At 38.1% G+C, this 17,610-nt stretch overlaps 1 protein-coding gene across 3 annotated transcripts in view; it reads left to right on the plus strand.

Annotated features, from left to right (window-relative positions):
- The first annotated feature begins 14,508 nt into the window (after nt 1–14,508).
- LOC131079369 (RNA polymerase II C-terminal domain phosphatase-like 4) overlaps nt 14,509–17,610 on the plus strand; it is a 126,946-nt gene continuing 123,844 nt past the window's right edge. For 2 of the 3 annotated variants that reach the window (XM_058017287.2, XM_058017288.2), the window contains exon 1: nt 14,509–15,037. In XM_058017287.2, the coding sequence (XP_057873270.2) occupies nt 14,838–15,037 (200 nt within the window). In that variant the 5' untranslated portion in view covers nt 14,509–14,837. The remainder of the gene's footprint in view (nt 15,038–17,610) is intronic. The other variant, XM_058017286.2, reaches the window with a different exon arrangement.

The raw sequence follows: 17,610 nt of genomic DNA on the forward strand, positions 1-17,610 counted from the left end.
AGAGTAACCTGCTGGCAAAGTAAATGGGGTGGTCCAACCCATGTCCTCCTACTTGGGCTAATGTAGCCCCGATGGCATAGTTTGAGGCATCCACATGAACGTGGAATTCCTTATCCCAATTCGGGTATGCCAGTATGGGTGCTCCCATCAACCTTGTCTTCAGCTCTTCAAAGGCCTTGCTCTGTGGCTCTGCCCAAATGTATGGTTCCCCTTTCCGTGTCAACTTACCCAATGGGTGGGACACCTCAGCGAAGTTCTTGATGAACCTCCTGTAGTACCCCACATGACCAAGGAAGGGCTTTATCCCCATGATGTCCGTAGGAGGTTCCATTTCTACTATTACCCGAATCTTGTTTGGGTCTGTTTTCAATCCTTCTTTACACACAATGTGTCCCAGCAATCTTCCCTATGGTACCATGAATCTACATTTCTTCAGATTGAGGGCCAACCGTGCCCTCCGACATCTCTCTAGGCACTCCCTGAGAGTTTTTAAGTGGATGTCCTATCCGCTGTAAATAGACCAATCATCCAGGAAGGCTTTGAAGTTCCCCACCAACATCTTGTCGAAGATGTGCAAGATGATGCGCTGAAAGGTGGCAGGTGCATTGCATAGACCGAAGGGCATTCGGTTGTATGCGTACACACCATCCTCCACCACGAAGGTTGTTTTCAACTTATCTTCCTCCGCGATGGATATCTGATTGTACCCAGAGAACCCATCCATGAAGGAATAGATTTCATGTCCAGCTACTTCCTCCAAGATGTTGTCGGTGAAGGGTATGGGAAACGGGTCTTTAATAGTGACAGCGTTCAGGCATCGGAAGTCTACATAGATCCGGATATGATTGGCCTCTTTCTTGAGGGAATCACAATAGGAGACACCCATTGGCTTGTCTGCACTTTGAAGATTATGCCCACTTCCAACATCCGCTCAATTTCGTCATTCACCCATGCAGCATAATTTTTGTTCATACGGTAAGGTCGCTTCCTTACCAGTTGGGCTCCCGGTTCTAATGTTATTCGATGTACATGCAACTTTGGGGGCACGCCCTTCAAGTCCTTGTATGTCCATGCAAAGACATCCTTGTATTCAAGAAAAATTTTGAAGGCTACGGCCTTCAGCACTGGATTCCAATCATCTCCGACAAGGATGATGTTGGGGTCACTCATCCCCCCAAGATTTGTCTCCTTTAAATTGGCTTCCTGATATTTAATGGGCTCCCCCTTCGGGAATTGGTATGTCGATGTCTCATTCACCGAGGCCTCCCCTTCCTTGTACTCGCCATATTTTGGGGGGAATATATCTGGTTCTTCCTCGATGCTCAATACATTGCACGAGGGTGTAAATAATTCATAATCTCCCATTTGCCAATGGAAGAGACCATTCAAGGAGTCCCCATCGTCCCCTAAGCATGCCTCCAGTTCTAACACCCCTTCATCACTAGGTTCCATGCGGCGTCTGTCTCCGCCCTCCGCTAACTGGTCTCCCTCAGATTCCGAGTCGGAGGAGGAGGCTAACTCCTCACTCACCATCTGTGTACGGAGATCGATCACATACTTCCTCCCGACGTTTTCCAAAGAAAGGGTATTCCGCTTCCAGTTATGGTTCGCTTTTGCTGCAATGAGCCACCCACGCTCGAGAATGGTGTCATATCCTTTCTGCTTCAGGGGGATTACTACAAAATCTAGCACGAATGGCTGTGTGCCAACCATCACTTGTTGGCCCATGAGGGTACCAAGGGGTTTAATCCCGTGTTGGTCTACCCCTAGTAGGTTGAATGTAGGGGGCCACAACATTGGCTTTCCCAATTTTTTCCATGTCACTTCTGGGAGTACATTTACTCCTGACCCTTCGTCCACAATAGTGTCTGTCAAGGTAGTCCCCAGTATACCCATTTCTACCACCGCCGGGTGGCATCCGTTGTTGACTACCAACAACATGGGGTCGACCGTGGGGCTTACGACCTCCCTAAACATGAGGTTAGCTGTGGGGCTCACGACCTCCCTCGTTTTTACTTGTGGGGGTATAGAGTTTAAGATAGCTATTTTTAGCTATGACATGGTCTCCAGAAGGTCTTGAATTCTCACGGGTACCTCTACCTGCAATATTTGCCGTAAGATTTCCTCTTCTCCCCTCGTCCGTGGTGGACTTGTTGTCTGATGGTTGTTTTGTCCTTGTGCGGCCATTTTCTTTGTGATCTCGTCTCTGGCCTCCCGCACTCTCTTGGTCTCTATGTGGGGATTTGGGTAGGCAACCTTTTTAGCCTACGCCCTTGTGATTGCCAACACTTCTGCCTTCGTGGGTTCTATGTTTAGAAGGTTTACACCAGGCTTCGGGCAATTTGTGTCCTCATGGTCGCCTGACCCGCACCATCGGCAGAGGTGCTAAGGGTTGGCTTCCTTTGTGCAATCGCGAGCGAAGTGTCCCCACTGATTATAGGCCCTACACTGAATCATTGGTCGGCCCTTGGCATCATACTAGATCCGGTTTCTGTTATTGTTATTGTTATTGTTCTTATTTCTTCCGTCGCCATGTTTATTATCTCGGTATCCTCCAGATGATGTCGTTGTGTTAGTTTATTGGCCCGTACCCGCTGGTACGGATGTTGTGGCCTGCTCCGTGAACAACACCTGGTTCATTTGTGTGCTTCAGGTTTTCATGTTGTATAGGAACTCCTTGGTGGAGTGTCCCATCACTTGGCAAATCTCGCAGAATGCCTTCTTCGGGCAAGTACCCTTCGTGTGCCCCTCCTCTTTGCACTCAGTGCACCATATGTCCCCTTTGGTCCGACTAGTGCTTCTCATTGTTTTGAATTCCCTTCTCATTCACTCCATGTCTTTCTGGAGTGCTTGCACTCATTTTCCAGCCTCGTTGTCGTTGTTGCTTTCCTGTGACGAGTCATCCTCCTCAGATGAGCTATCCTTCTTCTTCTTTTTCTTCGATGTCTTGGTCTCACTCTCGAGATCCATCGCTCTATTGTATGCGTCTTCGTACGATGTAGGTGGAACAATTTTCATCTTCTTTCAGAGGGAATGCTTTAGTCCCTCCACGAACCATCACTTTTTCAACCCATCTACTGGTTGACTCTCCATTTTTCCCAGTAGTTTCTTCAGTCGTCGACTATAAGCTAGCATTGTCTCGTTCTTATTCTGCTTTGTTCTATAGATCTCGATGACTATTTCATTGTCATCTCTCAGGAGATAACACTCTATCCCAAACTCCTTCTTCAGGTCGGGCCATGTGCTGACTTTAGCTTTTTCCATATCTGAGTACCAGTCTATGGCCACTCCCCTCAAGGTTGCTGGGAATTGTGTTACCCATTCATCTTGATTGGTAACACCGTTTGTTGACCATATGGTTTCACACGTTTGACAATGGTGAATGGGATCCTCCTTCCCGTCACCATTGAACTTCGGTAGTTTTTGTTTACCTGCCATTGATGGGGGTTGTCTCCCCTGCGGTGGCTGTTGCTATGTCTGAGCCCCTACGCCGCTTCCTCCAGCACCTATGGTGTGTCCTACGTGGGTGACTGGTGGTACCGTGTTCTGCTTGCCGTGCGTCACACCTACCGCCGTACGGTTGCCCTCCCCTTCGCTCTCACTCGCACCCACTCCTGGTTCCCATTGGTGATCTTCACTCTGTGGTGTAAGGGATAAGTTTCTAAACTGATCCCGAGTCTCCTCGACTAGATTTCGTCGTAACCTTGTTTCTTCTAGATACTCTTCATGGCTCCACATCCTACGATGCTCTAGCGATGCGTAGAAATTTCCGTCGGCTTCTGCACCCTCTGTGACACCTCCTTGGTTTCCCTCGGGCCACCCTTCAGCAAGTTGCCTCGGCCTCCGTCTACGTTCTACTTGCTGCTCCATAATCAAGGCCCTTTGCGCGGCCTCCCATTCGTTCGTTTCTGCTTTTTTATTTCTATCTTTATTCAATAGGTTGGGCATTAATTGTCGCACATTTCCATAACTCACAATACATAAATCAAAACACGTCTTTATTAATTCATTTCCTCCAATACAACTCGTGTCAATGACACTTTTATTTGAATATAAAAAGTTCAAGGTTCAATTCCCTCCTGGCCTGACGCCATCTCGTTCTGTTTCCCGTCAGTTGTTTTCTTCATAGTGTTGAAGGATTTGTTGGAGTCGCTCTTCCTGGGCAATCTCCTCCAGGCGAGCCTGTTGTGCCAGCAATGCTTGTGCAAGCAACCAGGGGAGGTGGTTCATCAACCGGGTTACTGCTAGGCTAATCTCCAGCGCTATCCACACGACACTTGGTGGGATTTCCGCCTCCGTCGCCTTTCGTCGGACGTAGGTTTGGATGGCTACTTGGAGCAAAATTGAAAATTCTCTCGTTGTCGTGTCTTCTCTTGTGTAAAGTTCTGTTCGCATGTCGTCGGCCTCTGGGTTTATTTCACCAACGGGTAGGCCCGTTGTGTCCGTACGCCATCCGCGTCTTACATTCCCGAGTACATCTAGGCAACGACACCAAATGTTTGCCCTCTCAGGTGAATAACTTAAAACATAAAGCACGTAATGCAGAATAATAACACCATAGATATTAGACAAGTATATGAGATATTATTCCATTCATAATCGTCTGTTGCAAGTTACATTCTGAAGTATATAAAGATACCGAGGGGGTGCGAGTGCCAACCGTCGCACCGCAACTACCACCGCTCGGCTGCCAACTAACAAACCCAATTACAACTTAATTAACTAGTCGTATTCCCATATACAATAATGCGGCTAACATGAAGAACTTTACGAGTAATCTTAAAATCTACCACAAATTTGTAGATTACATCATGAATTTGTAGACTTTAACAACAAAGTGCAAATATTATGCAAATTTGACATGATTTAGAATCCTCACCTCAAATCTTCATGCTCAAATTGCTTGTAAATAATTTACATCTCCATTCACAAGTTAGTCAAGCTCTAATACCATGTAAACATTAACCAATAATACTAGATGTAATAGAAACAACAAACAAAGCAAAATTGCAAGAGCGAATGAAGAATGCATTAAGTTAGGGAAAAATGTGTAGGAAGGAGATACATATATGGGAGAAATATCCTACCTATCCTTGTAACTAACTAGCCACATAAGTAAGCCACCTAAGCATGCTTATACATCAACAAATACTTGAGTGGGGTCAGGTCTTTTAAACCTTGGTGGAAGGATTGTAAATGGTACCCAGATACACCCTTTTGAAATTACAAGTCTCTTAAAGGCTATTTGGGGTTGTCCCCCCATCTACCCACGATGGATCAATTAAATCTTTAGTGGTAGCTCCAGTCCTATATTGAGATTTGACATTGTCAATTCTAGTGAATTTGGTTGATGATTCTAGAGTCTAGGTTGGCTTACTTTGCCTAGAGCATTCTTTATCAAGGTTGCCTTTTGAGCGGTCATTTGGCTCATATGGGTATTCCCAATCCCCATTGTCTATTTTATGGGTAGACAAAGTCCCTCAAGCACCTCTTATGGTTTTTTCCTAGAGCTTAGGAAGCTTGAAATTAGATTCACAATTTCTTCTTGAGCCTTTTAGACTATCTATTTTATCTTAGCATATGGTTTTACTTGGAGATTAGACTTATTGTTAGGAACTAGGAAGGACAACTGAGAGGGGGGGGGGGGGGGGGGTGAATCAGTTGTGAACTAGATGTCAATAAATTACAAATCAAAACCAATTATTCCAACTTGAAACTTAGTGCCGGTAAAGCAAACTTAATGTTGGTAAAATAGATTAACCGTTATAGTAGTACCGATATAACTTAATGCATGAAACAGAAAGAGAAACAACATCTACAACACATGACACAAATATTTTGACGTGGAAACCCTGTAAGGGGAAAAACCACGGTGGGAAACCTTACCCACAATTAGATGATACTACTGCAGATAGTAAGTGTATACAAATGGGGTCTGCACATGCAAAAAGGCCAACCGCCTAGAGCTCACTGCTCAATCACAAAATAGGAGTCACACTGATTACAATTGGATAGTTACATCCAATAACAATGTACTGCTTTAGAATAGCATCTGCAATGTTGGATTCAGTACTGGTTTAAGCTTTGACCATGAGTGCCAAAACACCTTCATAACCTTCCTTCAACCTTCAGATAATGTTTGTGTGATTCGCACAAGGATCTACTTATTTTTGCTCTTCAATATTCGCACACACTCATGATGATGATCTTCAATAAGATGTTACAATCATTTATACAAAACCTAGGACCTTATGTTAAGGTCGACTCACTAAAGATATTACAATTAAATCAATTACAAATAAGTCTTGATGTGATACAATATGTCGGCTCAATACATTTACACATTATCCAATCAATAAACCATTTCCAAAACGTGTCGTGCTGATATGGAATAGATATCATGTACCGGTCCATAACCTAGACTTATCTATCGGTAAAGGCAAATTTGTCAACCCGATTAGACCAATAAGCAGAACACCAAATCCAAACATCCAATCCATGTCTTAGACATAACCAAATGGTCTCTAGATGATAACAAGTCGTCATCACTACCGGTGAACAATATAACCTATCGGTGAAGCATATACCGGTGACTATGCATAAGCCACTAACCATGCAATGTGTCGGTTCAACAATAAACCAATATCACCATAGTGCCAAATCAACAATGTAGACCTCCAAGAAGATAAGTGTTGACATCAATGACAAAACCAATGCAACACATGACAAAGTTATCCATAATACCAACAATCTCCCCCTTTGGCATTGATGGCAACACTAGATGGAAAAACATCTAAGTGCCAAAAACAGAATGCCAAAAACCAATAAACCAACAATCTCCCAAAATAGATCCATACAAAGTTATGTGCCAAAATAGAAACCATATAACCAAAAATACATCTCTCCCCAAAGTACAAAGTTTTTCCATAGATATCTCTCCCCCTTTGACATCAAATGCCAAAGTAGCTAAGAATCAAAACATATCATACAACTAATTACTCCCCCTGAGCAGTAGCTCTCCTTCATCAAAGCCGGAAAAATATTTTTCTGTTAGTCCCTGCCAGTTTGATGCCAATATTCATCATTCAAGTCTCTGTCAGTGGGGAAATTACCCCAAGCTGCTCTCTGAGATATTCAAATGTTTCCTTAGGGAAAATCTTTGTAAAGATATCTGCAATTTGCTCTTTAGTATTCACGTAAACCAATCTCACTTCATTTGCTTCAACATTCTCTTTCAGAAAATTGTACTTAATAGAAACATGCTTTGTCTTAGAGTAAAATACTAGATTCTTTGATATATCAATTGTTGCTTAATTATCACAATAAATAATTATCGGTTCTTTGCATTTTACCTTTATATCCTTCAACATTTGCTTGATCCATAATACCTGAGTGCAATTAGTTGTTGCTACAACATATTCTAATTTCGTTGTAGATAATGATGTACAAGTCTACTTCTTGCTGATCCATGAAATCAATCTTCTGCCAAGAAAGAATGCACCGCCAGTGGTACTCTTTCTGTCATCTACATCTCCTGTCCAATTTGCATTTGTATATGCACATAACTGAAAATTGTCATCCTTAGGAAACCATAAACCAAGATTTGTTGTGCCTTGTAGGTACCAGAATATCCTTTTAACTGTCGATTCATGATTTTTGTTAAGATTACTGTGAAATCTTGATACAATACACACTGCATTCATTATATCAGGTCTGGTTTGTGTCAAATACAGTAATCCTCCAATCATAGATTTGTACCTTGTCGGATTAATAGGAGCTGAATCGTCTTTTAATGTCAATTTATCTATTTTAGTCATAGCAGTACTTACCGGTTTGGAGTTTTCCATACCAAATTTATTCAAAAGTTCCTTCAAGTATTTTGTTTGACATATGAATATACCTTTATTTGTTTGTGAAATCTGCAAACCTAATTTTTTTTATCTCTCCAATCATAGACATTTCAAATTCTTCCTGCATCTTGTTAGCAAAGTCTTTACATAACTCTTCTTCACCTCCAAAAATGATATCATCTACAAATACTTCAATAACCAAAATATCATCATTGGTAACTTTGTAATACAAATTATTGTCAGCATTAGCTTTTGTGTATCCAAGCTTTAAAAAATATTTATCAAGTCTAGCATACCAAGCTCTGGGAGCTTGCTTTAATCCATATAAAGCTTTCCTTAACCTGCAAACCATATCCTCATCATCTGTCAAAGAAAATCCATCAGGTTGTTCAATGTAAACTTCCTCCTCAAGCTCTCCATTCAAAAATGCACATTTTACATTCATTTGATAAAATTTATAGTTCTTATGAATTGCAAATGCAAGAAATAGTCTAACTGCCTCAATTCTGGCTACTGGTGCAAAGGTTTCATTATAGTCAATTCCTTCTTTTTGTGAATAACATTTACAAACTAATCTTGCTTTGTTTCTGATTACTTCGCCATCCTCATTAAGTTTATTTCTATATACCCATTTAGTTCCAATTACATTTTTGTCTTTAGGTCGGGGAACTAATGTCCAAGTATTATTCTTTTCAATCTGTTCTAATTCATCTTCCATTGCTTTTATCCAATGTTCATCTTGACATGCTTCAATAATAGATGCTGGTTCAACTTGAGAAATTAAACATACCTCTTCATTTTCCAAACTTCCTCTAGTCACAATACCTTGATTCTTATTTCCAATTATCTGATTCTCCGAATGATTCAATCTTACATACTTGGGTTTATTTTGATTTCCAATTAAATGCTGTTGTTCTTCAGTCACAGTTGAGTTCTCTGATGATGCCGGCGTGACTGGATCTTCACTCTATACTGGTGCAATCTGTGTCAGTTCATTTGTAATTATTTCAACTGTCGGATCTACAGATCTTGAATCTCCTCTAAAATGTTCATCTATCTTCACATTAGTACTCTCAATGATTTTATGCAATCTTTTATTGTAACATCCATATGTCTTGCTTCTAGTTGAATAACTAAGAAATATTCCTTCATCACTTCTAGGATCAAATTTGCAAATATACTCATCTCTTCTAATATAACATTTGCTTCCAAATATTCTGAAGTATTTAAGAGTAGGAGTATGACCAAACCATAGTTCATAAGGGGTCTTACCAGTTTCACTTTTGATGTGAACTCTATTGAAAGTATAAACCGTTGTACTCACTACTTCTCTCCAGTACACATGAGGTATATTTTCTTCCATCGTCATGGTTCTTGCTGCATCTAGAATAGTTTTGTTCTTCCTTTCCACAACTCCATTTTGCTGGGGTGTCCGGGGTGCTAATAGTTGTCTTTTGATTCCATTCTCCTCACTGAATGAATTGAATTCCCTAGATGTAAATTCTCCTCCTTGATTTGATCTTAAACATTTATTTTTCTTGTCGGTTTCATTCTCTACCATTGGCTTGTATATCTTGAATCTTCTAAAAGCTTCTAATTTCTCCTTGAGAAAAGTAACCCAACACATTCTAGAATTATCATCAATTATTAGCATAAAGTATCTATCTCCCTGAAGGCTTCTTATTCTTGCTGGACCACATAAATCAATATGAATTAAATCAAGAATATTATTGGATTTCTCAGAAATGCTCTTAAATGTTGTTCTAACTTGCTTTCCCATTTGACATTCCTTACATACCGGATTATGAGGTTTCAAAATCTTAGGTAAATCCCTTATTGCCTTAGTTGAACTGATCTTTATAATGCAATCGAAATTCACATGACAGAGTCTTTTATGCCATAACCAACTTTCATCAATGTGTGCAATCAAACATATCTTATCACTGGTATTCAAATGAAAGATATTACCTTTAGTCTGATTACCGGTTGCAATCTTCAATCCAGTTCTGTTCATGATTTTGCATTTTCCATTCTTGAATTGTAATTGAAATCCTTTTTCCACTAACTGATCAATACTCAAAAGATTATGCTTCAAACCTTCTACATAATAAACATTGTTAGTATTATGCTTACCATCCAAAGATATAGTGCCTCTTCCTTTGATTAAACAAGCTTTGTCATCTCCAAATCTTACTAGACCTCCATGAATTTCCTGTAATGATAAGAATTTGCTTCTATCACCAGTCATATGATGCGAGCATCCACTATCTATAATCCATTCATCCTTTTCTTCAGTTTTTGCTGCTAGTGCCTACTCTACTTGTTTGACAATAGGTGTCGGTTGATCTTCTTTTATTGCAACAAAATCCCATCCACTATTTGCTAGATCTTCATTTGAGTCATCTGTAACACCTTCATCTGCATAGTAACATGACTTATCTCTTTTTTTCTTAAATTTGTATCTCTGATATTCAGGGTTAGGTTTATATGTTCTTTTTGCTTCCTCCCTTAGTCTTGCATGTCTATCAGGACACTTAGAAGCCATATGACCAACTTTATTGCAATTAAAACATTTGAAAGGTGCTTTACCTTCATACTTACTTCTTGCTGAACCTTTAGGCATCTTCCTTGTAAATAGTGCTTCGAGTTCTTCATTTTCTCTTCTCATATCTTCAAGTTCTTTTGCATAAAGTGCTTTCCAATCAGTTTTGTCTGATGATGATGATGATGCTTTAAAAGCTATATCAGTTTTGACTGTAGCAACAGGACCAAACTCTTCAAGCTCAAATGCAGAAAGTTTTCCAACCAAAGTATCTCTAGAAACTGATGTATTAGGCATTGTTCTTAACTCATTAATAGCAGTCACCTTCATTTTGTAAGTCGGTGGCAAAGCTCTTAAAACTTTAGAAACAATTTCATCTTCACTTAAAGATCCTCCACAACATTTTATTCCTAAAACAATTTTATTAACTCTTTCCATAAATGCAGGAATTCTTTCATCTTCTTCTATTTTTAAGTTTTCATACCTAACCGGGTAACATTCCAATTTTGCAATTTTGACAGTGGTATCTCTTTCATTCAATGTTTCCCGTTTATCCCAAATAGCTTTAGCAGTAGATCTATTTGAAAATCCCATGATTTGTTGATCTGATAATGCGCTCAAAAGTGCTTTTCTTGCTTTGCAATCATTCTTCAAGTCTTTAGCCAATGTCGGTGGATGAGGTTGATTCGGAGTAGGACCAACATAGCCATTCTTAGTAATATCCCATATATCTCTTCCAATGCAGTTTAGATGTGTTTCCATTATGATTTTCCATATACCATAGTTAGTTCCATAAAGTTTCAGACTATCCTTCCTAAAAATATTTGCTGCCATAGGATCTCCTCAAGCTGTTAGGCTTCTAAAAAAGAGGACTTAGCTTTGATACCAATTGTTAGGAACCGGGAAGGACAACTGAGAGAGAGGGGGGGGGGGTGAATCAGTTGTGAACCAGTTGTCAATAAATTACAAATCAAAACCAATTCTTCCAACTTGAAACTTAGTGCCAGTAAAGCAAACTTAATGTTGGTAAAATAGATTAACTGTTATAGCAGTATCGATATAACTTAATGCATGAAACATAAAGAGAAACAACATCCATAACACATGACACAAAGATTTTAACGTGGAAACCCTGTAAGGGGAAAAACCACAGTGGGAAACCTTACCCACAATCAGATGATACTACTACAGATAGTAAGTGTATACAAATGGGGTCTGCACTTGCAGAAGGCCAACCGCCTAGAGCTCACTGCTCAATCACAAAATAGGAGTCACACTAATTACAATTAGATGGTTAAATCCAATAATAATGTACTGCTTCAGAATAACATCTGCAATGTTGGATTCGGTACCGGTTTAAGCTCTGACCATGAGTGCCAAAACACCTTCATAACCTCAGCGTGATTCGCACAAGGATCTGCTTATTTTCGCTCTTCAATATTCACACACACTCATGATGATGATCTTCAATAAGATCTTACAGTCATTTATACAAAACCTAGGACCTTATGTTAAGGTCGACTCACTAAAGATATTACAATTAAATCAATTACAAATAAGTCTTGATGCAATACAATATGTCGGCTCAATACATTTACACATTATCCAATCAATAAATCATTTCCAAAACGTGTCGTACTAATCTGGAATGGATATCATGTACCGGTTCATAACCTAGACTTATTTGCCGGTAAAGGCAAATTTGTCAACCCAATTAGACCAATAAGCAAAACACCAAATCCAAACATCCAACCCATGTCTTCGACATAACCAAATGATCTCCAGATGATAACAAGTCATCATCACTGCCGATGAACAATACAACCTGCCGGTGAAGCATATATTGGTGACTGTGCATAAGCCACTAACCATGCAATGTGCCGGTTCAACAATAAACCAATATAACCATAGTGCCAAATCAACAATGTAGACCTCCAAGAAGATAAGTGTTGACATCAATGACAAAACCAATGCAACACATGACGAAGTCATCCATAATACCAACACTTATCACCAACACAAATACACCCAAATCTGGCATGCTTTTAGGGTGAATATTATCTTCAATATTTGGAAAGATAATAAATACTTGTTTTTTTGGTTGTTCTGTTGATTCTCACTTTTCTTTGTATACTAAAGCCATTATTTATTTTAATGTGCTTATGTAGATTTAGGTGCAAACTAGTAAAGTTGCACTTGAAGTTGCTCATCATTAGGAGTTGTTGGACCACCAAGGGAATACTCCTTGCAATGTTACCATAACTTTATTGAATCTCTCCTCTCCTTAAGGGTGTTGATGTGGGTATAATCGAGTTGCTAGGAGTGATAATAAATCTTGCTCCAGTGGTCCCTATGGCTCTCAATTGCCAATTTCTGGAGATAAATTGCTCATGGCGGATGTTCTTATCCTTCTAGACCATCGCTTGTCTCTTCTCATGGGTGTGGTTGGCTTGACATAGGCAAGTTTCACCATTTGGAGTTGGCCATTCCTCCAATCCATCCTCAATAACCCTTTGACAACCCTCACAAAGAAGAAGGTGCTCTCACTATCTGGGAGCTAATTGATGATTTTGTCCCCAAAGATGTTTGGGGCAATCTTAATGATAACAACTCTCCTCCTTTTGACTTTCCTTTAATTGTGGATTTTGTTAAGCTTGATCTTGTTTATGTTTATTCGTCTTGGTTAGACGTGTCTCTCTATCACCCTCTTTTTTTATTCATCTTTATTTTAAACTTGATCTTACTACTCCAACCTTTTTCTTAAAAAATATTATACTATTTATCTTATTTATTAATATATTTTCAATCCTCAAAACTTATTTTAAAGAAAAATTTAATTAAATTATATACCCCAAAATTTTATGAAAAAGAGTTAAATTATCCTTTTCTCTTATCAAGATGGCAAAGTATATATTTTCAATCCTCAAAAGTCATTTTAATTTTTTTTTGAGTTAAACAAGTGCCACATAGTGGCTAGTACTTGCCTTGTTTTTAGTATAGTTTTAATAATAATTATGATTTAATTTTAATAATGATTATATTTTAAAAATTATAATAATTAAGATAAAAAAGTTAAACATAATTATTTCATAATAATTAAAATTTTACTAGAAAAAATAATATAAATTAAAGAAATCTTAATAAATTTTTTAATTTCACAAAATAAAGTTAAATATTTGAAATAGTTTTAGATTTAAATCCACTTTAAAAACTAAAATATAATAAACAAAAATGTGTGAAAAAATATATAATAGATAATAATTTTATTAAGTCAAACTAATTAAATAAAAATAGTAATAATTTTTTAAATTCATTGTAATTTAAATATAATAAAATATGTATAAAAGTATAATTAGTTTTAAACATATTAATTCAATAAAAGAAAACAGTCACTAAAAATAACAAATCAATTTATTTTATTATAACATAACATTTTTTTTACTTATGTAATTATTATTATAAATATATATCTCTTTTATTTTATTATAACATAACATTTTTTTTACTTATGTAATTATTATTATAAATATATATCTCTTAACATTTTATATAATTTGATATTTTTATTATTTGATTTGATTATAGATCTATTTATGTTATAATAATATATTATTAAAATAATATAACATTATAAAATTCTATATTTATTTTCCTCTCTAAAATATCTATAATACATATAGCAATATAAAATGCATCACAAAAATAAAGAAAGCTAGAGTGACACCAATAAAGTTAAATTAAATTAAAAAATTAAAGAAAAAGAATAAGTAATATAGAGTGAGATCAATAAAATTAAATTAAATTAAAAAATTAAGGAAAAAGAATAATATTTCTGGTTATATCGTTGCCACTAAAACTAATTATTTTGAATTTCCTAAAAAAAAGTTAAAATTTGTTTGTGATTGGTTCAAATTAATTTTTTTAATAACTAGTGAACTGGAAAAACAAAAAACTCATTACAATAATATTGACTAACGACAAGTACTAATTATGAAACAAAGATGAACGAAGTAACTTTGTATTTTGAATACCGGAAAACGTGTAGAAGGGTGTCAATGTTAATTTCAGCTTCCTACATTTTAGGTGCTTTCATCTCAACAAAATGTGCAAAGTAGGTAGGTGCTTGTATTTGTGGGGAAATTCGTATGAACTCTACCGGGTCTTAACACAGTCAAACCCGAAGCCATTTAAAGCCATAAATCGGCGTGTTTTTTTTCCGTTCGTTCTGCCACTGCCACGCTCTACGCTTTGCCTGGCGAAGTCCTTACAAACACTGTTTTTCTTACATAATTTATTCTAATCTTTCTGCAAACCCAAGTTATAATTTGCGCGGCTTTCTTTCAAAAGTTAGAAACCCCAAAAGAAATAGGAGTTGACAATGTGCAGGTATGAATTAAGTACTGAAAAAAACCAGCTTCTTGTTATGTTGTAACGTTACAATCATAATGAGTGTGGCAACGGAATCGCCGTCTCCTTCTTCGAGCAATGATGATTTTGCGAGGTTGCTGGATGTGGAACTGCAATCCAGCAATGAAGAAGAGTCCGAGGAAGAAACCCAGTCTGAAATTGTTCAGCACGGAAATGCAGAGGAGGAAAAGGAGAAGGAAGAAGAGCTTTTCGAGTATGATCAAATAGAAGCCCAAAGGTAGGTTTATTCTTTTTCAAATATTTTTTTTCTTTTCACTTCCACCATGAAATTTTGGTTTTCTTCTAAGATTGCTCTGGTCGAACTCGCAAATTTACTACATTCACACACATAAGGCGGGGTTTTGGGCAATTCACACGTTGACGCTGAGTTTTGACCATCAGACCACATTCCAACTAACTGCTCTAATAAATTTTTATTTGTCATTTTTCATTTAATTTTTCAAATTTCTCTTGCTGGGTATTTTTTAGATGTGCAACCAGGGTACGGTTCTTTTATCCGGTATTCTCCACACCCAACAAGCTGGGTAGGTGATTTTGTGGAACTAAACAGCATTATATCATGTCTTTTGTAGATTTAAACATTGCGTTTACATTTTTTATATAGCTACAGTGAAACGCCACGGCCTCCTCTGGTATTAGAGGTCATGTTATCGTTAGCAATGCCCTGGTCTGCCCTATTTTTTGGCCCAGTGAGTTTATAATCTGACATATTGGGTTCCGTTGGCCTAGCACTGGACGCCATTCTTTTCACCATGTTGCCTGGACTGTACCTGACTTACCTTGTTTGAACGAGACTTGAAATTAGGCGAGTGCAAATTTCTTGTGAGGTTTAAAATTGCAAAAACTAGAATTTCCTTTTCCTGTTTCTCCTCTTCCATGGGGTTTAACATGCAGCCTGTAGACTGTCTTATTGGGTTGTTAGACTAGAGCTATTTTTATGCAGTACACACACACACATATAGAGCGCTGGGCCCCTCCAAGAGGTAGACTGAAAAGGAATTTGGATAGGGCCTCTACAGGTAATCCCAAGGCCTCAGGTGCTGGTTGCATTATTAGGGACAAGGTGGGATTCCTCACTCGGACAGTTTTGAAAAAACTCCAGCAAGTATATATATCTATATATTGCCAAGCTCCTCCAAGAGGTAGACTGGAGGTAGACTGGAAAGGAATTTTGATGGGGTCTCTAGAGCTAATTGCAATGCCTCAGCTGCAGGTTACATTATTAGGGATGAGGCGGGATTCCTCACTTGGGCAGTTTTGAAAAAACTCCAGCAAGGATCCAACGGTGAGGCAGAGTTTGAAGCTTTATATGAGGGTCTTAATTTATGTGATCGATAGAGACCGAAGAAAGTGGACAATAAAGGAGACTTGATGATTTGCATCAATGCAATAAAATCAAAGAAACTCAACAATTGGAAACCAAAAAATAGCTAGAAATGATTTGGACCATTTGGTCAATTTTGGATGAATTGGAGGACTTCACAATAGCACTTGTTTATCATGAAGCCAATAGAGTGGCCGATCTCCTTGCTAATTAAGGAATTGAGCAAGAGGAAGAAATCGAAGTGACTAATCTGAGTAAGGACTGGGGGGTTCTTCACAGGATATTAGAGATTGAGAGGAGATTCAATTCATATCTGTCCAGTTTGAAGATTTGGTCACCTATCAGGATGATAGCTATGCCATGGAAACTCACAATGATACCAGTGAAAATAATATCCGATTGCACAAATGATCTTTAGATTGGGTTGAGCTTACACAAAATGGGGAAATATCATTGAAGGCAGAAAAGATGGAGTGTAGAGTTGTCATTGTAGGTAAACGATGTGAATGTAAGGAGGAGGATCCTTCTATGTAGATTGTTTAGCTACACAACATTCTGTTACCATTGATGGAAGGCACAATTTTATCCATGATTGGCAGGAGCTTATTCAACAACAACCATGACCATGATACTACAATCTTGGAAGAATTTATCATGACTTTCATTGACATAACAGGGAGGACAATGCATGGGAAGCTGGTGGCAAACATCTATATTCAATCCTCTTGGCACAAGGAAGTATTTGCGGCCTTCTCCAACTATGACTGCCAGGCCACCACTGCAGGTGCAGTCTTTAACAGGGATCTTTTGATGTGCAATAACCTGCTTCGTGAATGTTTCAATTTCTTTTCAGCAGGGTTGTTAAAATGCAACATGGAAGCTTTCCAGAAATCCATGAGTGTGAATCTACCTTGTTACACTTCAAAAAATTCCATTACTAAATTTTTTTGCTGCACTGCACTTAGAATCTATCTTGTTATTAATTCTCTAATTTCTGCCTTCCATAATTTCAGTACTCCAGAATCTTCATGACATGTTCATCTAGTTGTAGGCTGTGTTATCAACTTATTGCAATGTGGGTTTTTCAATTGGGGTCACTCTCATTACAAATACTTGTTTTTCACCATATTGCAAATGAGAGCCAATGACTGGAATACCTGTCACATGCCGCAGGCAAGATAGTTGACAACACACATTAGGTCTGATATGACTGGTGAGTTGGTGGCCATTGCTAAACCATCTTAGGCTATCAGGTGCTCCTTGACATTCATTGGTTTAATGCATCAGTATCTTGGTGTAATCTACTCTTCAAATAAGGCTGTTTGGAGTGTTAATGTTAGAACCAGAAAGGTAAGACACATAATTTTGAAACTTAAAAAAATTTCACAAGAACAAGATACATAGAATTTTATCCTAGGAAAACCCTCCACCTGAGGGTGAAAAACCCAGCCACACCAAGAATCAAA

The sequence above is a fragment of the Cryptomeria japonica genome, chromosome 5, assembly GCF_030272615.1.
Source record: "Cryptomeria japonica chromosome 5, Sugi_1.0, whole genome shotgun sequence".
NCBI classification, from domain to species: domain Eukaryota; kingdom Viridiplantae; phylum Streptophyta; class Pinopsida; order Cupressales; family Cupressaceae; genus Cryptomeria; species Cryptomeria japonica.